The following is a 22,475-nucleotide window of genomic DNA, read 5'->3' on the forward strand; positions in this document are numbered from 1 at the left end:
TTGTAAGTTACCCTTACAGATTTTTCCAGAAAAAGGTTTCTTTTTAGCAAAAGGAGTTACAACTGATAAATAATGTAATCTTAAATTCTCCTTGTTAGAGAAAAGAATAAAAACCCATTTCTTTTTGTTGTTTCTAGGTTCTGTCTATTGGTATTTTGTCTTACTGAATTACGTTAAAGATGAAGACTTAGCTGGGTGCAGTACAGCTTGTGCATCTTTGCTTACTGCTGTGTCCAGACAATTACAGCACAGGCTAACACCACTGGAGGCTTTACTTCAAACAAGGTATTTTAGTATATCTAATGACTAATAATGGGCCTTTCTGGGTCTGTTACCACCTTTGTACAAAACAGTTATTTAATATATATGTTGATAATGCTATTTTTCTTGCAAAAAGATGTTTACTTTATGCTTTACCTTTTACCAAGTGATATTAGCCTGAGGTTTTCTTTTCCCCAATTTTCTCTGAAATTATTCCCTTTAGCAGTTTGAGAAGTCCTTAAGCTGGTTATTGTGAGAGGGCTAATTATATTATTTACTACTTAAAAGTGGTATTCCTTGCTAAGAGAAGAAGACTTTAATGTGATTTTTTATTTTTTGTTATAGCTTTATAGGTGGAATTAATGTAAATTACTTACAGCCCTTACTTAACTAGTGTTTCTTCCATCTGCTGGTTATGTTTCTCAAACTTTAACGTGATGAATTAAGAAATAACAAAAGGTTAGATCTGAGATCTTAGTGATGGTCAGTGTTTGAAGTAAGCTATTCCTTTACCCAGAGCAGTGATTTTTCTAACCTTTTTAGATTAGAAATTTTTATTTTGATGAAATTTACTCTAAGCAAGCTACTGTGTCATTGCAGTGATTGAGAGGAGAGAGGATGCCTGATATTCTCTTACTTGCTTCAATATGCAGGTGCATTAGCTACCAGCTTATTGAACTCAACGTTTGTTGAGTCTCTGGACAGTGTCCTTTGGAGTATAGCTTGCAGGGAACAGAGTTGAAATTCACTGGATTTGATGGTTTAAATCTGGTTAGTGTCTCCCTCTGCCCTGTTAGTCAGATTGCTTTTGAAACTAAGTAAATAGGTAATTTGTTAATTAGGTGGCTGAGAGGAAAATTGTTAGTACATTATTTTATTTTTCAGATACGGATTGTATAGCTCACCATTTGATCCAGTCCTCTTTGATTTGGAGATGAGTGGCTCTTCTTGTAAAAATGTATATAACAGCAGCATTGGTGTCCAGTCAGATGAAATTGATTTATCAGAAGTCCTTTCAGGTAGTGGCTTCTTTTAATAAAGGAATTACTGAATATTACCTCTTGGATTTAAATTACCATTGACTTAATAGATTGCAGTTACTATACTTGTCTTGAGAGAACTAAAATTCTTTAGAACTTAACCTTAACATCTATGAATCATTAAATCGTTTGTTTTAATGTCTTAACTTTCCCTTTTACCCTCAGAAAGACTCCAGTATATTAATTATCTTTGAAATGGTTGTAAATTTGTTTTATTGTTTTTGTTTTTTATTGTATGTCAGTGCAATTTTAATGCTCATAAGAGACTATTTAAAGTTGATTTATTTGTTGTAGCCTTTTCAGTTTTATTTGCTGTACCTTTGCTATCTCTATTTAAAGTTAAAGAACAGTATTTCAGGCCGGTCGCTGTGGCTCATGCCTGTAATCCTAGCACTCTGGGAGGCCAAGGCGGGGATCACTCAAGGTCAGGAGTTTGAAACCAGCCTGAGTAAGAGTGAGACCCTTTCTCTACAAGTAGAGTTTTTAAGCAAAAAATGGAATTTTGGGAATCATGTGTCCCCCACAGTGAGCTTGATAGCTTCCCAATATGTAGAGACTCTTTGGCATGTGATGATATTAGTGAGTGTCATTTTCTGATGTTGTATAGTGAAATGTGTTAACATTTGGAAGATTTGTATATAGTGGTGAGCCAATATTTTCCAAATGGTTAATGCATGATGTTTCACCAGTTGTGCATGGATAAAAGATTCCTTAAAAGTATTAAGATGTGATCTTAATGTAACAGTTTGAGAAGTTCATTGTTAAGATTTCAGATACCAATCCGAACTGTAACTAATCCTTTAGAAACTACCACTTATCAAATTTTTGAATATGCTAGGCTCTTAAAAATTTTCTTTCGAACTACATATTTGTGTGGGATCAGATTTTTTTCACATACTTCTGCCAAAGCAACATACTACAGCACATTGAAAGCAGAGGCAGAGAGGAGAATCCAGATATCCTCTGATAATCCAGAGTTTAAAGAGATTTTTAAATAGGTAAAACATACCATTCTTCTCATTAAATTATTTTTCTTTTGGAAAATAGTTGCTTTTCATTAAATTATGCTATTTCTCTTGACATTTAATGGGTTTTTTATTAAATAAATTAAAACTTCAAATTCCATATCTTAAAATTTCTACTTTGGTAAATATCAGTACAGTCAACACAAACAAAAGCTCTTTAGGCTTCTTAATATGTTAAAGCTATGTAGAGGGATCTTAGATTGAGACCCGTTTCTTTGATCATATTGTTCTTTCAGGTCCCCAAATGTGCTATGTTCCTTCCTACTGTAGGGATTTCACTCCTAGTCCTTTTGCCTTCCCACTTCATAGAAATAAATACATAGAAATCTTCTATTCTTCCTGAGAATCTCATCATTTCATCAGGGAAGCATTTTATTACCTCTTGACTTAGATCTCATTGCCCCTTGACTTATCAGTCCTTTAAGTTTCTCTTAAGTAAAACCTTGTACCTTTTTTTAAAGTTCAGTTATATACTTGTTTAATGCCTAATAACCACTAACATAGAATATAAACTTCATGAAGACTGGGGCCTATCCTTTCACTCTTTTATCTCCCAAGTCTTGCATTGATTAAGTGCCCAATAAATGTTTTTGAACATGTCAGGCCATGTGCTGGCCGCCAGTAGCACAGTGGAAAACAAGATTATGACAGTTTAGTCTGGCATTCAATAGTTCTTCAGCTGTTGATGACACTTTTTATATCTCTGTATTTGTTTCATCTCTGGATTTTGTTTTACTTTGTCTTTTAAAGAATTCTGTTTAAAGGAGTGCCAATTCTAGAAAATTTGGAAGGTAGTGAATATGATCTTGTTCTCCCAAACTATATACATAGTTACTGTGAATCCTTTTGTTTTCCTGGGCTCAGGTGATCCTCCTGTCTCAGCCTTCTGAGAAACTAAGACTACAGGCACACTCCACCATGCCTGGCTAATTTTTTGTTTTATTTTTTTGTAGAGATGGGGTCTCCTTATGTTGCCCATGCTGGTCTCAAAACTCCGGGGTTCAAGTGATCCTCCTTCCTTGGCCTCCCATAGTGCTAGGATTATAGGCTTGAACCATCATGCCTGGCCGTGTGAATTCTTTTATATTCTTCCTTCCAGTTGTCTTTCTGTGGTTTTATTGGTCACGTGGTTTTCTTCTTTTTAAAACTACTTGTGCTAGCTTAAATTATTTTTACGATTATAAAGTAGTGTGCTTCATTCTAGAAAATTGATAACATATATACAAAATATAAAGAAATAGGCATAGATAATTCTTATTAATATTTTAAAATGTTTCTTTAGTCTTTTTTAGTGTCTTATATTTATACAATTAACATCATATAGTGTGTTCTGATTTTATGCATACTTATCAGATTGGGTGATAGCTAATGACAGTATCTAGTTTATTATTATTTTTTCCCCCATTTAAAATCTAAGTCACTTGTTACCGAATGTAAATTTTGTGTTATAGAAAACTATTACTCATGTTTCTTATTAATGTAAAAGGCTTCTAAGTTGCTTGTATGCTGTTTTCTTAATACCATGTCTGTTGTTGAGGTACTATGAAAGAGTTGTATATTTATGTATGTTTTAATTAGAATTGAAGTAGCAGCTATAATTATCAATATGACTATTGCTTTTTAAGATAAAAATTCATATATTGTAAGACTTGTCTTTTCTCTGTATTAGGAAATGGGAAGGTCAGTAGTTGCACAGCTGCTGAGGGTAGTTTCACATCTCTCACTGGACTTCTAGAAGTTGAACCCCTGCACTTCACTTGTGTCTCAACTAGTGATGGAACCAGAATAGAAAGGGATGATGCAAGTACGTTTACTGGTATATACCTTCTTTTATTATATATTTTATGCAGTAATAAAGTGATATGTAAGTATTTAAGTATCAGTTATATATAAGTTTCATTGCTATCATGTTTCATGGAAATTTATTTATGGGAGGGATATTTTGGGGAAATATATAAATAGTTTTATATTTTTTTCTAATTTGATTCATAGGGTCCCCCCCCCCACAGTCTTAAATCCTTATGTTTTTATGTGCGTGCACTTTTAGAAACTTTTTAATTTGGAAACTATCAAGCATAATGGAAATGGAAGAGTAAAATAGACTCAATGTTTCTACTACTCAGCTTCAACAATCATCAACTGGTGACCAGTCTTGTTTTGTCTGGACTGTGTGTAGTTTTGGCATCATATTATTTCTTGCATCTAATGTGAACATTATATTTGGTGATGTCTTTGAGAAATTCGAGATGAATAACAAGGGAATACTGTTTGTAACTAGTATAAAGCAACTTTGAATATCTGAAACACTACTTGAATGTGTCGAATATGTGGTGGCATTATTTTAAATAAATATCTACACTTAAAAATTAAGTTCTTGATTACCAAGCAGTAGAAACTTTATTTTCTTTGATTCTTTTCCTTTACATAGCAGAGTCAGTGTTTGTTTATAATTCTATCGTACAAATTATTGACGTTTTTATAATTAAGAATATTAGTATGTGGTTTTATGTATATATTACAGTCACTGAAGTGTTTGAAAATTGTGTTGGAAGTGACTCTGCTGGTGGTGGTTTTGTATAAGTGGGTGTGGCCTTATTCTCTTCAACAGTTTAACAGAAAGCAAAAACAGTTTGCATGAGAAGTAGTGATAAATCTAATCTTGCACTTGGCTCCAGAATGGCAAGGGCTTTAAGGAATTCATCTCTTCTTTATTTTAGTGTTTGTTTTTTTTTCCTAGTATTTTGTATCTTCCAATTGTGAAAGTGACTACTAAGTGAAATTCATAGCATATGTAGTATAGATGAGCTTTTTAAATAACTTTATATGGTGATGCTAGAAGCGTCAAAATTAATTGTTTTCTTGGACTATAATATTCATTTTGTAAAAACTCTTACATTTACAGTGGAATAGAAACATACCATGACAAAAATTTTGCTCTTTATTTGACCTTTATAATTGACCTTTATAAAGAATTTATAAATTATTTATAAATCAGGCTTTTTCTTGGAACTGGCTTGAAATTAAGTGTTCAAGAATTTTTATCTTAAGAAAATTCATGTGTGTGAATAAGTCATGCTGTTAGAAAGTATAAAATTTTTTAAAGATAAGTTAGGTTTGAAAACATATTCCTGCACACTCACCATTTCCCCTCCAAAGCAAGGAATGGAACCAGTTTCTTACCTGTTCAGAGGTAGTCTGTGTTTCTGTAAGCAATCACCTCTGTATTCCTCCCAGTCTGAAACCACTGCCAGCAGAGGGATTTTTATTAAATGTTAGAGCCAAGTCCTGACTAGTGATTATAAGGAGCTAAAAGATGACTACAGTCTAAATACAATATCCATGCAGAAAAGTATAGAAAACAATTGCATAGCTCAGCAGTTTATCATGACACATATGTGACCACCAACTGGGTAAAGAAGTTACATTTCCAGCACCCCAAAAGGTGTCTTCATGCCCACTTCCATTTATTTTTCCCTCATTCTCTTCACAAGGTAAACACTGTTCTAAATTTTAGAGTAATCACTTCTTGGTGTTTGTTTCTTTGAATTACCGCTTAATCATGTATTCCTGAGCACTGGTTGAGTAGGGTCTGTATAACATAGAATTGTGCATATATGTATATTTTGGCCTACCTTCCATTCAATGCTATGATTATGACATTAATCTACATCACTGCATATAAGCACTTCTTTTTCATTGCTGTTTAGGTTTTCCATGATCTGAATAAACAATTTATGTATCCATTATTGATTTATATACTATTGATAGACATTTGAGTTGTTTCATTGTGGGACTATTAGTACTAATGGATACACTGTTCTCTTGGATGTGAATGTAGAAGTTGATTCACTTCTTCATAGGGTATTCATATATTCAACTTCAGTAAGTAGTTATCTTTTTGCTATTAATTTCTTTTTAAGTTGCCATAGGGTTAAAGGAAATACTCAGATTATTAATCTTGCAACATTTATTAGTAATTTTATAGGGTCAGTTTTTAAATATTCCATGCATGTTTCATAATGTTTACTCTGCGCTTGTTGGTGAAGTATACTATATATATCCATTTGGTCAGGTTTGCTAATTCCATTCTTGAAATTCTCTGTCTTTATTCATTATTTTATCTACTTTTTTTTTTTTTTTTTTGGTTTTGTTTTTTAGCTAATGAGGTCTATATCTTAAAAATCTTGGTATAATAACTGTGGATTTGTCTATTTTAGTTCCACCAATTTTTATGTCATACATTTTGAGATTACCATATAAATTTAGGATGGTTGTTTCTTGGGAATTAATTCTTTCATCATCATGAATTATTTCTCTCTCTTCTTTTTGACGTGGGGACTTACTGTATTACCCAGGCTGGTCTCAAACTCCTAAACTCAAGAGATCCTCCTGCCTCAGCCTTTTGACTAGCTGAGATTTATAGGCGTGTGCCATGATACCTGGCATGCATTGTCTCTTTATTTCTAAGTTTGCGATTTCTCCTAAGATCTACCCTGATATATATATGCCTAACACCAACTTTCTTTTGGTTGCTATCTGCATGGTATATAATTTTCCATCTTTTTACTGTCAACTTTTCAGTGTCTCCTTATAATTTAGACGTACTTTTTAATAAGCAGCATGCAGTTGTTTTTTTCAAAAATCAATCAAGCCTGATATTTTTGTCTTTCAGTGGGAGCATTTGGTTTAGCCACATTTAATGTAATTACTGACACATTTGTGTTTAAATCTACCATGTTTTGTAATATATACTACTAAATTTCTCATCTTTATAATTACATTCTTTTTTCTCATTTTTGAGGTGTTATATTTTTACTGGTCTATTTTCCTAATTTTTTAAAGCTATTCTTTTAGTAATTCTGTCATTGAGAGCACAATATACATTCTGAATTCTCTAATTTCTGTTTTTAACACATAGTGAAAATATCTTGAACAGTATTTATCATTCTCTCAATTTGTGTGGCACTGTGCTTAATAGCTTAATTTTTATGTGGTCTGTATATTAATTTTATGTATATTTTAATTCCTAGAATTATGATTATAGTTTTTAATATTCAGTATTCTTTTGGATTTACCTCATAATTCCATTTTCATTGCTGTTCTTTTTTTTTGCCTTTGATCTTTATCTGGTATGATTTTTCTTAGGTTTGAAAAATAGATATCTTTTTGTTCGAGTCTACTGATCACTTAGATTTTTTTCACTTAGATTTTTCACTTAGATTTTTTTGGAAAAATTTCAAAATTTTCTGCATAATTGAATGAACAAACCATTTAGCCATTATCCAGATTGCAATATTATTGTTACTTTTTCACATTTCTTTTATCTATACCTTTTTTATTTTCCTTTGCCCAAGTACTCAAAAGCAAATCCTAGACATTGTATCATTTTTACTTGTCCATGTATGATACAAACAGAAGTATTTTAAATAATAGAGATAACTTCTTTAATAGCTGATACCACTTTACCCTAATCAACTAAATTATATTTTATTATGTAGGCAAGTTTTATAATCAACTAAATTAACACAATCAGTTTCACGGTATCATCAAGTTTTCAATACATAATTTCATAATTACGTTATTTCAGTATCACAAAAATCATATTTTACTGCTGGCTTATTTGAGTGAAAATCGTCTTTATTCCTGAAGTATATTTTTGCATTATAGAATTCTGAGTTAGCAGTTAATTGTTTCTGGTGATTCAAAGATAATCTTCCCTTAAATTGTATTTATTAGAAGTCATGTGTCTTTTTGTTTGTTTTTGGCAGTGACTTGGAAACCTGTCAGCCTTTCATTTTCTTGCCCTATACCTTGAAGATAGTATCTCCCAGTCTTAGTATTGCTTTTCTTAAGGTCCCTTCTCTGGCTGTTTTAGAGATTGTACTTCTCCCTTTTCTTTTTTTCAGAAATTTTTGGTGATGTTCCTACATGTGGTTTCATTTGTATTTATCTTGCTTCAGATTTATAGGGCTTCTCAAATCTTTACTTGATGTCTTCTTGAATTTTTACTTGATACCTTCCATTAGCTTTAGAAAAACCACTTCCAGTTAACTCTTCAAATATTGCTTTTGTCTTCTTTTTGAGTCTCCAATTTAATATGTTATATCTCATGCCTGTACCTGATGTAATTTCCAATTGTTTTATCTCTCCTTAGTGAATTTTGGGTATTCTAATCCATCATTTTTTTTAATACTCTCTCTTTTGCTACCTAATCATTTATGGAAAAAGACTATACTTTCCCCACACCACTGCAGGGTTGCCTCTATAGTCATTTGTCTAGCCATTTGTTGATGCCCTGTTGTCTTATTACTGCAACTTTATATTAAGTCCTGACATCTGCTAATATAAATACATCACTTTTCTTTTTCATTCTTTTTAGGCAGAGTTTTAAAATAGAGTTTTAGAATTTTTTAAATATTAGGTTTTCACAATGTGTGTTCATAGTGTGTGCAGTCATCAACCTTACCTAATTTTAGAACATTTCCTTCACTACAGAAAGCAACTCCTTACCCATTTATTCCCAATCTAACCCCTATTTCCTGGCAATCACTAATTTACTTTCTGTCTATATGGATTTGCCTACTGTGGTCATTTCATATAAATGGAATCCTACGATACAAGTTCTTTGTGTTTGACTTCTTTACTTAGCAGAATCTTTCCATTCATCATGTATCAATACATCATTCCTTTTTATGGCTGAATAATACTTCATTATTGAGTGGATAATGATAACTATTTATCATTATCCATAAATAGTGATAACTATTTATCACTATCCACTATTGAGTGGATAGTGGATAACTATTTAATATTAATATATTTATGAATATATATTTAATAGTATGCATTCAGTAATACTCAATATTATTATTAAACATTTTGTTTCTGTATTCATCAATTGATGACAATTTGGGCAGTTTCTTTCCTTTGGCCATTATGCACAATGCTGCTATGAACATTTTTGTACATGTTTTTGTGTTAGTGTATGCTTTCAGTTTTCTTTAGAACTAACTACTTAGGAGTGAAATCTGCAGATATTATTTTTCTTAAAGATTGCCTTGGTTATTCTAGGTCTTTTGTATATCTGTTTGAATGTTAGATTTGATTTGTCAATTTCCTCACAAAAGAGCATGTTTTTAAAATTTGAGATTTGAATGTAAATCAGTTTGGGAGAATTGACATCTTAGTATTGAGCCTTTAAATCCATTAACATGGTATTTATTCTTTTTTTCTTTTTCATCCAGAATATACACTGGAGGTCTATATTCTTTAATATATTTAGATCTTTAATTTCTCTTGGGTGATATTTTGTAGTTTTCAACATAGAAGTTTTACATATCTTTTTTATATTTATATCTATATATTTGTTTTTTTAATGCTGTTATTAAACTTGCTCTTAATATGTTATTTTCTGTTCTTTCATTGCTAGTTTGTATACATTAATGTCATATTTGGTGATATGGCTGTGTTACTAATTTTATAGAGTTTATAGATTCTTTGAGATTTTTAAATGTTTGCAATGATGTCATTTGTTAATAAAGAGAGTTTTACTTTTTTCCTAATCATTGTATCTTTTATTTATTTTTCCTGCCCTAATATACTTCCTAGGATTTTCCTATATGTGGTTGAGCAGAAATGGTGCTAGTAGTCACCTTTGTCTTAACTCTCACCTCTCACTTTTTGTATATCTAGAGTTTTTGAAGCCTTTCTTAGTATAGAAAAAGCAACAGATATTGAAAACTAGATTGTGCAAAAGAGTTTCAGTTTCATAGTAGCAAGATGACTCATTATTCTTGGATTGTTTATGTCTTTGATGTATTTGTAGTGATTTAGTTGGTTTTCCCATAAATATTATTTGGGTGCATAAGGTTTTAAATTTGTCAGGTGTAGTCAGGAGTTTGAAACCAGCCTGAGCAAGAGCGAGACCCCGTCTCTACTATAAATAGAAAGAAATTAATTGGCCAATTAATATATATAGAAAAAAAATTAGCCAGGCATGCTGGTGCATGCCCGTAGTCCCAGCTACTCAGGAGGCTGAGGCAGCAGGATTGCTTGAGCCCAGGAGATTGAGGTTGCTGTGAGCTAGGAGGATGCCACGACACTCACTCTAGCCTGGGCAACAAAGTGAGACTCTGCCTCAAAAAAGTAAAATAAAATAAAATAAAATTTGTCATGTGTAAAAGTACACTGTATTGAAAATCACTTATATTACCCCCAAATACAAGCATAATATGAATGCTTTAGTTAAGTCTAATAATTTCTCCTTGAGAGTTGGAATTAATAGCTATTGCTTTTTGGTGGAGCACTAGAAGGAGCAAATAACTTTTCTTTTGGGGTCACACATGTTATATGAGATAAGATTGCTCCTTCTTTGACCAAGCTTATATAGCTGAATTAGTGGATGTTAACACGTTGACTGTCATACTAGGAAAAAAAATTTTTTCCTTGGGAGTATGGTGTTTTATCACAAAAACAGAATAAAAACTTTGAAGACAAAACAATCCTTTTTAATTTAATGAAAAATTTGTTATTGACTTCTATTAATTTAATCTGTATTTTTAGAATTAAATTGTCAATATTAATTTTAACAATAAGAACATCAACAAGATTTTCACGAACCAACTACAGGGTTTGCCCAGGTTTTGCTCCATGAGGCTCTGGGCTCAAAACTAGTTTGAGTTAAATACAACTTACATGGCAGTTAATGTGTTAAATGAAGGGTGGTATGACTACACTGTAATGAATGGTGGTTTTGTTTTTTCACACGAAGAAGCTTTTAATTATAAGAGGTTATGCACAGGTTTTGGTGTTATTGGTATCTTGTTTATTGTAGCTTAATTTTTAAATAGTTTGTTAGAATTGTGGCACAATATAGCCTTTTTTTAAAATTTTTTTTTAATTTTTTTTTAAGACTAGTCAAGTGCAGTAGTGAGGAGGGGGGAAAGTAGTAGAACAAGGAGTTCAATCTGTAACTGACTGTGAACAATCACGTGAGATAACTCACTACCTTCGGACCAGCCACAATATAGCCTTTGTTAGACGTTAAAAAGATAAGCTGGTCAGATTGCTTGGATTTTTCCCCTTTTCCAGTATTTATGAGCAAATTACTTCCCTCAGCTTTAGTTTTATTATCTATAAAATGGTGTTATAATAGTACCTAATACATATAATAGTGACTACTACTTTGCCTAATTAATACCTAATACTTTGCTCTTTCCAAGATTAAATGAGTTGATAATAAGTTCCATGCTTAACCCTGTGCCTGGCATTAGCTTTGACTTCACATAGCCCTTGGTCCTAATCCCAGTTCTCCCACTATGAGTTTACAGGATAATATCTCTGAGCCATAAGAAAGGGAATTATCATATCTATCCCATAGGGTTGTTCGTATGTTGAATGCAGTGCTTCATTAAAACATTTACCACACGTATAATACTAAATATCTGCTATTATAGCAGTTATCTTTTCCCTAATGTACCTTTCTGGTAAAGTCCTGTTATGATATAAATTATTTATGCTGTAGAGTTGGCCTCTACTTTTTGCTTTATGCTGACATGTTGGATTAAGTTTTTATCCCAGCTTTTCCCAAAATATTTGTCATAAATGCTGATAAATATTTGATAGAAAAGGAGTTCTTTTATAATGTATACTTGAATAACATTGAAAAGGAAAGTCAATGAAATTTCTTTAGTTGCATGATTTCATAGAGCCTTTATTGATGATGATGTTCATGGAAAACAGTGTATGTTAGATTTGACTGTGTGTTGGATATGCTTCTCTCCAGTTTACTGTTCTGGGGAGCATATAGCAGGAAACGTTGCTTTATATATTCTGTGTGGGCCTTACCTCTGTCCAGGCTGTGCTTTAAAATGAGGAAATAAGTGTTATCTCTCTTCTTAAATGATGTCCTTATAATTGAAAGTTTTTTGAGCTTTTTTGGAGGTGGAGAGGGGCATGTTGTTGCTGTCGGAAAACTTAGTAAAGGAAATTTATTTCCTATGCTGAAATTGTATAATAACTAACAGGTACAATGCACACTATCTGGGTGATGGACACACATATAACTTTGACTCAGACTGTACTAAAGTAATTCATGTAACCAAAACATTTGTGCCCCCATAATATTCTGAAATTGAAAAGTTGTATAATGCGACTACTTTCATTTTTAATGATAATTTTCATAAAATTAAGTGAAATTTCTTCTATACTGAAAATATTTGTAAACTTGAAAGTATATACTGATTCTAATTTTTCTTTGCTTTATGAGTCATTGCTGGATTTCCTAGATTTTGAATGCTAGAATTGTCAATACACTCTAACAATGAAGATTTCTTTATTTATACTTTCCAGATTACTTTTTTAAAAATGAAAATTAACTATAGTTTAGTCAAATAGTGTGGAAATATTTGAATATGTTTTCTTTGTGGACGTTTTCTTCATCCTGGTGTTTTTTGTTGTTTTTTCCCCTCTTGCCTCATGCCAGTGAGTTCCTTCGGGGTTACTCCTGCAGTAGGTGGACTGTCATCTGGGACAGTTGGGGAAGCCTCGACAGCTCTGACTTCAGCAGCCCAGGTAGCTTTGCAGTCTCTCTCTCATGCAATGGCTTCAGCCGAGCAACAGCTACAGGTGCTGCAAGAGAAACAGCAGCAGCTTTTGAAGCTTCAGCAACAGGTTGGAGACTATTTGGCTCTTTGTTCATGCTGTCTCTAAACTTCAAAAGCTGAAAAAAATACTGTAAAAATGATCATTATTTTCGTAAAGGAAAGTAGGTTGACCGATCTGACCTAATCATTTTCAACAAAAATTGAGGTAAATTTTTTGTGATATATTTAAATCTTTTAACATTCTGTGAATGCATTTTATTTGGTACATATTTGAGGGAATATGATTGGCACTTTTTGTGCAAAATCCATTCTCTGTTTAAACACCCTTGATCAAACATTACAGTTACCAGTTACTATTTCCGTGAAGTATAGAACCTAAAAAAAAATTTTAAAGACCAATTAAATTTAAGTGACTTAAAATTTAGAGATAATGAGAGATGTTTTATAGATTTCATTGTGGTAAAACCTGTGGCAATTCATGGTGACAAATTGTATCAGATTAGTCAACATGATAATCCACCTCTTGATAATATTTTGTTTTGGCAGAACTTTGTTTCCTTGTTTATATTTAATTGTTCTACTTCCTCTTCAATTTTGTTTTGAGAAAGTCCTAGTTCTGAAACACACAGGAAATTTTATATTAAATATTTGTGAAGTATATGTAGCAAATGTTCCATTTTCGAGTCCAGTTTTGATTTAATTTCATTTTTATTTAACAAAGACCTAGTTATTTGTGTTTATGTTCATAATATATACCCATGTAGTTTTCCCCAAATCTCAGGGAGATAGGATCTGTCTATATTTGTTGCTTTTGCTTCTTTTACAGAAAGCAAAGCTGGAAGCCAAGTTACATCAGACAACAGCTGCAGCAGCTGCAGCAGCATCGGCAGTTGGTCCTGTTCACAACTCTGTGCCTTCCAACCCAGTGGCTGCTCCTGGATTCTTCATTCATCCATCTGATGTTATTCCACCCACTCCAAAAACAACACCTCTTTTTATGACTCCACCACTCACTCCACCCAATGAAGCAGTTTCCGTTGTGATTAATGCTGAACTTGCACAGCTTTTCCCAGGCTCGGTGATTGATCCTCCAACAGTCAATCTTGCTGCACATAACAAAAATTCCAACAAGTCCAGAATGGTAAATTATGTTTTAAATAGATGTTGGCTTAAAATGTTTAAAAATATTTTGAAGTATACCATAACTTTAGAAGGCAAAATTTTATTATACCAACTCAATATATCAAATTAGATTATTCCATTTTATAAAATATTATAAAATATACTCAGGAAAAAAAGACTTATTAATTTGGTGTTATGATTAGTGGTTTTTATAGAGCAAGAATAATATCAATATAGAATTATACTTTTTTCTTTTCTAGAATCCACTTGGTTCTGGTCTAGCCCTTGCAATTTCTCATGCTTCACATTTTCTTCAACCTCCACCCCACCAGTCGATTATTATAGAGCGAATGCATTCAGGTAATCTTTGACTTTCTTAAAATATTTTTTTTCCTAGTCTGTCCCTTTTAAGACTCATTATTCTTCAGTTTGATTTCTCTTTGCAAATAAATGACATTTGCTCTTGGGTAAGTATATTTTACCAAGAATAAGCACTGTTTAAGGTTCAAGTTGTGTGTGCTCACCAAATTGAGTGAAAAGTGCTATTGTGTAGTGGATTTGATCTATACATGAATATCTGCATGTTGTTAAAGATATTGTAGTTGGTGAAGTTACTATCACAGTAGAAATTACACTCAAGGAAGTATTCCTGAAACTAGCATTCTTATAGTGGAACTGTTTCCTGAGAATAGCAGACAGAACTACTGTTTGTTATAATAACTGAGTAAGATAACACTTACTGGTCTCTGAATAGTTTAAATCTCACCTAAGTTTGTCTCGTGCTTCTATGCTGGATAATTGAGATTGGAATAGGTTCTTTCAATTAGTGCATAATTACAAATAAACTTTAGCCAGTTTTTACCTTATAGTTCTACCAACTGTTCTGTTCTTGAGTAGCAGCAGAAGTCAAAAATATACTTAGGGAAGTAACATGGATACAGTGCACACTGTAGCACTTTTCATTATATGAACAATTAAACCGTATTTGCTTTATTGCAATGGGGTGTTTCCTTTTTGGAAGAGGGAGTTTGAAAGATAAAATAGTAGTCTTATTTTCTGCCCAAATAATCATTTATTGGCAACAACATTCGTGCTTATAACGTTTACAGTGAAAATTTGTTATTCTGCAGTTGTGTGGGATGTGAGCAGTTGTTTACACTGCAGTTTGGATTTTTATCCATGGAAATGACTGCAGCGCATAAGCCTCCTGAGGAGAACTATGTTATTAGGTGTTGGATAATTTTTCTCTTTAGGAAAATATTGGTAACTCCCTTGTTTTCTTTTACACTAGTTCCATGAAGAATAGGACTATTCTTAGAAATTTAATTTAGTAGTGGTTTTCCTTCACTGTAAAATGTTTCTGGTAAGGTTACTAGCTGCCTCTCACCCCAATGCAATGGAGAAGAAACAGAAGTATGATATTATTAACAGTCTGCCTTCTGTTTCACTAGTTGAATTTATCCTTGTAATGTGTGTGATGAGAGAGGTGAATCTGCTTTATCTTCATCTATTTTATCTGGTATTGAGTTAAAGAAACAGTGATGTCCATACTGGGGAAAAACAGTTTTGAAATTAGCTGTGTTTGTCTCTTTGGAGGATCTTCCAAGGAACTTTTCAGTGGTGGTTTTACTACAGATGATTTCAGTTAACACTTCACTTTGCATCTTAATCCCAGTGCAGTATACAACTCCAAAAGAAGTTAAGCATGGATAACGAATACTAAAGTCAAATAATAAAATTTGGTATTTTTAATGCTTCTAGTTGTGTCATTAAAAAAAGGCCAGTGGCTGAAAGATCAGATTGGCATGTCACAGAATTAACTTACATACCACTTTTGCTGATTTAATTTTTTTAACTCTAATGTTTTAAAGAAGCTTATGGGTACAGTTAGTTGATTACCTTCATTGTAACAATCTTAACTCTTTTTTGTGGTTTTCTTTTTTTGTTTGTTTGTTTTCTAAAGATTTGGTGGGGGAGGGTCTTGCTCTGTTGCCCAGCTGGAGTGCAGTGGCTATTCATAGGTGCAACCATAGTGCATCCTTGAACTCGGGATCAAGCAGTCATCCTGCCGTAGCCTCTCAAGTAGCTGGAACTACAGGTGTTCACCATCACACCTAGCTACTCTTGTAATTTTTGACTTAAGTCTTGGAGTTCAAAACTAACAGACTGTCTGTAGGTATAGATTTGAAAAGACAACAAATAAATATAAAAAAGACAAAGCTATTATAGTTTGGGATTTCAGAAAAATTTTGAATGAGAATTGACAAGCCATTTTTACTTGTTTATTTTTCCACTCATCTGTTTATAGTTTAGTGAGTTGATTTCATTTGTTAAAATGAGTGATCCAAATTGTTTTTGAGTGTATTGTGTGGTTAATTAATATATTTTTTGTCATCTGTTTTTCTCTCTTTCACAGGGGCAAGGAGATTTGTGACCTTGGATTTTGGCAGACCTATATTGTTGACAGATGTATTAATTCCCACGTGTGGAGACTTGGCCTCCTTATCAATTGACATTTGGACATTAGGAGAAGAAGTGGATGGAAGGCGATTGGTAGTGGCAACTGATATAAGCACCCATTCACTAATTCTTCATGACTTAATACCACCACCTGTGTGCAGGTTCATGAAGGTAAAGAACTTCAAGAAAGTACTTTGATATGCTTTGCATGTTTCTGACAAGTTATAAAAAATACTTTAACTTTTTAAAAATACATTGCTCAGGCCGGGCGCGGTGGCTCACGCCTGTAATCCTAGCTCTCTGGGAGGCTGAGGCGGGTGGATTGCTCGAGGTCGGGAGTTCAAAACCAGCCTGAGCAAGAGCGAGACCCCGTCTCTACTATAAATAGAAACTAATTGGCCAACTAATATATATAAAAAAATTAGCCGGGCATGGTGGCTCATGCCTGTAGTCCCAGCTACTTGGGAGGCTGAGACAGAAGGATCGCTTGAGCCCAGGAGTTTGAGGTTGCTGTGAGCTAGGCTGACGCCATGGCACTCACTCTAGCCTAGGCAACAAAGCGAGACTCTGTCTCAAAAAAAAAAAAAAAAAAAAAAAAAAAAATACATTGCTCAGTTTTATTATAGCAGATGTGTATATACATATATTTATAATTTTTCATTTCAGATCACTGTCATTGGACGTTACGGAAGTACAAATGCCAGAGCCAAAATCCCATTAGGATTTTACTATGGTCATACCTATATCTTGCCTTGGGAAAGTGAACTGAAGTTAATGCATGATCCTCTTAGGGGAGAAGGGGAATCTGCAAACCAACCAGAAATTGACCAGCATTTAGCAATGATGGTTGCTCTGCAGGAGGATATACAGTGCAGGTTAGTATAAAATTATAAATTACAATCTTATTGAAACTATATTTTGTATATATCTTGTTAATATTTCTGTCAAGAAAATGTCATTTTGTAGGTGTACAGAACTCAGCAAAAGGATATAGGACACTAGTACATCACAATAATACTAGATAAAAATATTGACTAAATAATTAGCTCCATTTATTAGTACTGTAATTACCAATTGAATTACCAACAATTCTTTTACAATTGTTGCATGTTAACATGTTTTAGAGATTTAATTCTTAGTATTTGTACATGTATATCAAGAGAACATTGCAGGAAGTATTTTGTTTATTCATTTTTTACTTATAGATATAATTTGGCTTGTCATCGTCTGGAAACTCTTTTGCAAAGTATCGATCTTCCTCCTCTCAACAGTGCTAACAATGCACAATACTTTTTACGAAAACCAGACAAGGCAGTCGAGGAAGACAGTAGAGTTTTTTCTGCTTATCAAGATTGTATTCAGCTACAGCTTCAATTAAATTTGGCTCATAATGCCGTGCAGAGACTCAAAGTAGCTCTAGGTACAAGTCGGAAGATGTTGAGTGAAACAACAGATCCAGAAGATTTAATTCAGACATCTTCAACAGAGCAATTACGTACTATCATCAGATACTTATTGGACACTTTGCTCAGCCTTCTTCACTCTTCTAATGGTTTGTATTTGGCTTATGTACTTCAAAGGCTGGGAATATATGTGATATAATTTTTTTGCATGTTTTAGGTTCCATGTTAATATTTTCTCGGTATTGTTAATTTTGATATCTTTTCTAATATGATTATATATGAAATGTCTAATTTCACCTATTTTTTCCATTTATTTTTATTATTTCTTAAATTTTTGATGGGGTTCTTTTGATTTAGTGCTGTTGGTGTGCATGTCATTATGCTACTGGCAAAGTAGTAACTATTGCTTAAAAGTCCCAACAGTGAAAACTTCATAATTGCTAACCTAATATAGAACTATCATTTTCTAGCCAGTAGCTATTTTTGATCATCAGTCTCTCTCTCGCGCTCTCTCTCTCAGCCCTGATACACCCAACTCTATAGATAAGAAACATAATTGACTTAAGTGCTAGCTCTTCTCCTCTTCAAGCATTTAACAATTAAATTTCTACATATGAAAAGTAAATAAATAACAGAATAATATAATTGTCCACTCTTTGCTAGTAAAGAAGAAAGTGTTATCTAAGCATGCTGATTTTTATATTATATCATACACTTAAATAGGATATTTTACTGTTTTCTTTCTTATAATAGGACACTCTGTTCCTGCAGTTTTGCAGAGCACATTTCATGCCCAGGCCTGTGAAGAGCTCTTTAAACACTTGTGTATCAGTGGAACACCAAAGATACGATTACATACTGGTCTTCTGCTTGTTCAACTCTGTGGTGGTGAAAGATGGTGGGGCCAATTTCTCTCTAATGTACTTCAGGAATTGTACAATTCAGAGCAGCTTCTCATCTTTCCACAGGATAGGTAGGTCAGAAAATATTGGAGGTATTTATTATTAGTGATTTGTGCTTCGCATAGTCATTGGTCAGATTTTGAAATCCCATTTATGTGAATACAAAGTGGGGCAAAAATCAAGCAGTTTCTCTCAGCATTTTGGGAATCCCCAACAAAAGGCATCAAGATTATTCATGATATAACTAGTCTGCATTCTTTAGTTTTCTAATTGAAAGAAAAATTAGAGTTTAGAGATCTATGTTTATAAATAATTCCTATCAGATTATGTTACTTTTTTGAGGCTAAAATAAAATTCTCTTTCTTCACTGTGCCTCATTTTCCTGTTGATTATTAATATAACCAATAGTTAGAAAAAACCCTAATTTAACATCATGCATTCAGATATAAATCTTGCTTACCCAATCTGAAATATGTTTAAGGAACAAAAAATTTTATCATCACTTTGTTAAATTTCAATGTAAATTATTTTAAGAAATTGAACAGTTAAATTGATTCTTACTGGATATTTTCTTTATATATATGATTTTTAGGGTCTTCATGTTACTTTCCTGCATTGGTCAACGGTCACTTAGTAATAGTGGAGTATTAGAAAGCTTACTTAACCTCTTGGATAATTTATTGTCACCTCTTCAGCCACAGTTACCCATGCATAGGAGGACAGAAGGTATTAATATAAAACAGTGTTCTTTATAAGATTCTTATAAATATTGCTTTTATAAAATATATTTTCTGAAATTCTTATTTTAATATTCATTGCAGCACATTTTAGTATTTTTATGTTGTAGACTTTTTAGAGTGAATAACCTTCATGTGTTATAGTTACTACTTTTTAAATCTAATACTTTTCATTATTTGAACTTAGTTTAGTATGTTTTTCCTATACTACCGTAACTAAAATCAAACTCCTTTATATAAGATTAAGCTTTAAGGCACAGTTGCTTTTCTGGCTAATGATAATGAGTTTCATTTGAGCACGGAAATTGTTATACGAATAAAAACTTTAGAACATAATTTAGTACTATATGAATTTTAAGTTTAGAGTTAGAGATCTTACTTTAGTCGCCTGTGAGTGTAAGAATAGGACCATATATCTTTCTAGTTCATAAATTATTTTTTGGATTCAGCCTACACTTAATCTGGTTTTATACCACGAAGCATTTTTCTTTCATTAGATTTGATGTTCTACTCAATTTGTGGCTGCAGGTACCTAATTTTGAAGCTCATTATATGTAAATATTAGTGTTAGTAGTGATATGGTATGTTTTGGATTTATGAAATATTTTATCTCAATTGTTTTATTAGAACTCATTAGAACCCAAAGTCACCTGGAATTTTTTTTCCTCTTATCTCTGTATAGGAGTACTAGATATTCCCATGATCAGCTGGGTGGTTATGCTGGTGTCCAGATTGCTGGATTATGTGGCAACTGTTGAAGATGAAGCAGCAGCTGCAAAGAAACCTTTGAATGGTAAAGACAGGGAGAGGTTTCTGACAGGTATCAGAAGTTTATAATAATATGTTGGTGGGGATTTTGAGTGACTCCGCTGTTGTTCCAGAACTGGCTATTGGCCTGGAGAATGCCACCTGTATGTAATTTATGAAAAATATGAATTAACCTTACTAAGAGTCTATAATATTTAAAGATAGGATTTATACTTGATGAACTTTCTAGACAAGCTCAATTGTCTCGACATAACTTTTAGTTTCTAAATACAACTATGTCTTTCATAATGTTTTTTCCTGTATGCTAATTTAAACATTTTAAAATAACATGCATATAAGTGAGTTATGAAAGGGAAATTTGTGAAGAGTTCTTGTAGTTTTTTTCTTGGTATAATATGTTATTTAATTTTACCATTGTCGAGTTCTCCTAATTAATTACAAGAGGGTTTTATGCTTAACTACAGATTTTTTGGAGTTGTAATCTTTCTTCATGAACTTAACAGCAGAAAAAGTTAAAAATTAAAGGAATTCAAACTGCACGACCAATTGTTTTCTTCCCCTCTTCCAGTTAACAAAGCTTTTTATAAAGGACTTGAGATAGCTAAATCTAATTTGTAAACACAGCCATTGAGGTCCATAAAATTTGGAATTTTATGCATTGTCAGCATCCTAGTATTTTTAAGAAACTCCCTTGACATGTTTTATAGCTGAATAAATTGCTTACATACTATGTTTTCGAAGATGATGGGGAATTGTCATGTACAGAGAATTTGCTTTATATCGACTTTTTAAAAACAAATAATGTGTATCTATGGGTTTGTTTACTGTAGTTATAGGATATAGAGAGGTAAGATACACAAATAAAAACACAATATAAACTTGGAATGTAACAGTATTAGAAGTATTAGTTTATATTGCTTAGATACTATGAATACAGTGGTGGAAGAATTTCTTTAGAGGTTGAACTAAGTCTTAATAAATGGATAGTAGAGAAGAGGAAAATATTTTTTAGGTTAAGAAAAAGATGTCCAAGGTTTGGAGATGGATAAAGTGTTACTGGGCTTAAATTGACAAAAATAATGACACAGAATAGTCTGATGTATTCAAAAAAATGAGAATAAATGTAGCTATATACACAACTGTTTTTTTAGCTATTCAACCTTATTTGGGCAGTGATTAGTCAGTTTGTTGAGTACCCTTTTTTGGTCCCTGCATGAAAGCTTGTGTTTGAAATAGGCAGTAGTGAGTATTTGTTGTTAGAACTGAATGACGTCATTAGAACTCTGTTTAAGATTAATCTTAAACAATTGTGGAGAGAGATGGCTATAATCCTAAAGGAAAGATTGGAGACAGAACTCTGGTCTTAAAATCATTTGTGGTCTAGATTATAGTAATGATAGTTATCTCACCTCTCTAGAATGAGATCTTCTAGCAACTTCTTTACAATGGTTTCATTAATTTTCTTTAAAACTGCTTTGTCATGATTGACACATGTATAATTTTGTTTTGTGTTTTCTGGATATCAAAGGTACTTTACAATCACATTTAACAGAATTAGTAATAAAACTTTTATTTCCCCTATAGGTAATCAGTGGAGTTTTATTAACAACAATCTGCACACTCAGAGCTTAAATAGATCTTCCAAAGGTAGCAGTAGCCTTGACAGGTTATATTCCAGGAAAATCAGAAAGCAGCTTGTTCATCATAAACAGGTATTTATCATTATATTTTATATTTCAGTGTTTGAAATTATTGTTTTAGAGGTCGCATGAGATAGATGTGCCATGAGATCCTAGGTATTTGAAGAGCTAATTAGCTAACGAAAATTATTTAATACTATGGAGACTGAGGTTTCTTAATTGTAAAATGACAGTAATATATAGTTTATACAGTTTTGGTGATGTTCTGTAAACACAGCCTTTTTCCATCTATATTACTACCATTTTAAGTGAGGTCACCATTATCTATTGACTAGTCAAAAAGACTCCCTGTCCTTGTTGTTCCTTAATGCAATCCATTTTCCATCCTGTCCTTAGAAAGTTATTTTTAGATACAAACCTGATCATCTCATTCCTTCCTTAAATTCTTAGTGGCTTTCAATTGACTATTGTATGAAGGTACAACTCCTTCACATGACTGTAGGGTCTCCATTA

General features: G+C 32.6%; 1 protein-coding gene across 11 annotated transcripts in view; it reads left to right on the forward strand.

Annotated features, from left to right (window-relative positions):
• Positions 1–22,475, forward strand: part of BIRC6 (baculoviral IAP repeat containing 6) — a 237,240-nt gene that overhangs the window by 86,246 nt on the left and 128,519 nt on the right. For 5 of the 11 annotated variants that reach the window (XR_001160238.3, XM_012788384.3, XM_012788387.3 and 2 more), the window contains 13 exons: positions 138–285; positions 1,147–1,280; positions 3,996–4,142; positions 12,810–12,997; positions 13,757–14,071; positions 14,313–14,412; positions 16,469–16,683; positions 17,179–17,387; positions 17,718–18,064; positions 18,669–18,888; positions 19,410–19,543; positions 20,237–20,374; positions 21,907–22,034. Coding sequence is in view for 10 of the 11 variants with exons in the window: in XM_012788384.3 (XP_012643838.1) it covers positions 138–285; positions 1,147–1,280; positions 3,996–4,142; positions 12,810–12,997; positions 13,757–14,071; positions 14,313–14,412; positions 16,469–16,683; positions 17,179–17,387; positions 17,718–18,064; positions 18,669–18,888; positions 19,410–19,543; positions 20,237–20,374; positions 21,907–22,034 (2,423 nt within the window). In the remaining variant the exon portion in view is untranslated. The remainder of the gene's footprint in view (positions 1–137; positions 286–1,146; positions 1,281–3,995; positions 4,143–12,809; positions 12,998–13,756; positions 14,072–14,312; positions 14,413–16,468; positions 16,684–17,178; positions 17,388–17,717; positions 18,065–18,668; positions 18,889–19,409; positions 19,544–20,236; positions 20,375–21,906; positions 22,035–22,475) is intronic. The other 6 variants (XM_012788386.3, XM_012788388.3, XM_012788389.3 and 3 more) reach the window with 5 other exon arrangements.

This window comes from Microcebus murinus, chromosome 3 (genome assembly GCF_040939455.1).
Source record: "Microcebus murinus isolate Inina chromosome 3, M.murinus_Inina_mat1.0, whole genome shotgun sequence".
NCBI lineage: Eukaryota > Metazoa > Chordata > Mammalia > Primates > Cheirogaleidae > Microcebus > Microcebus murinus.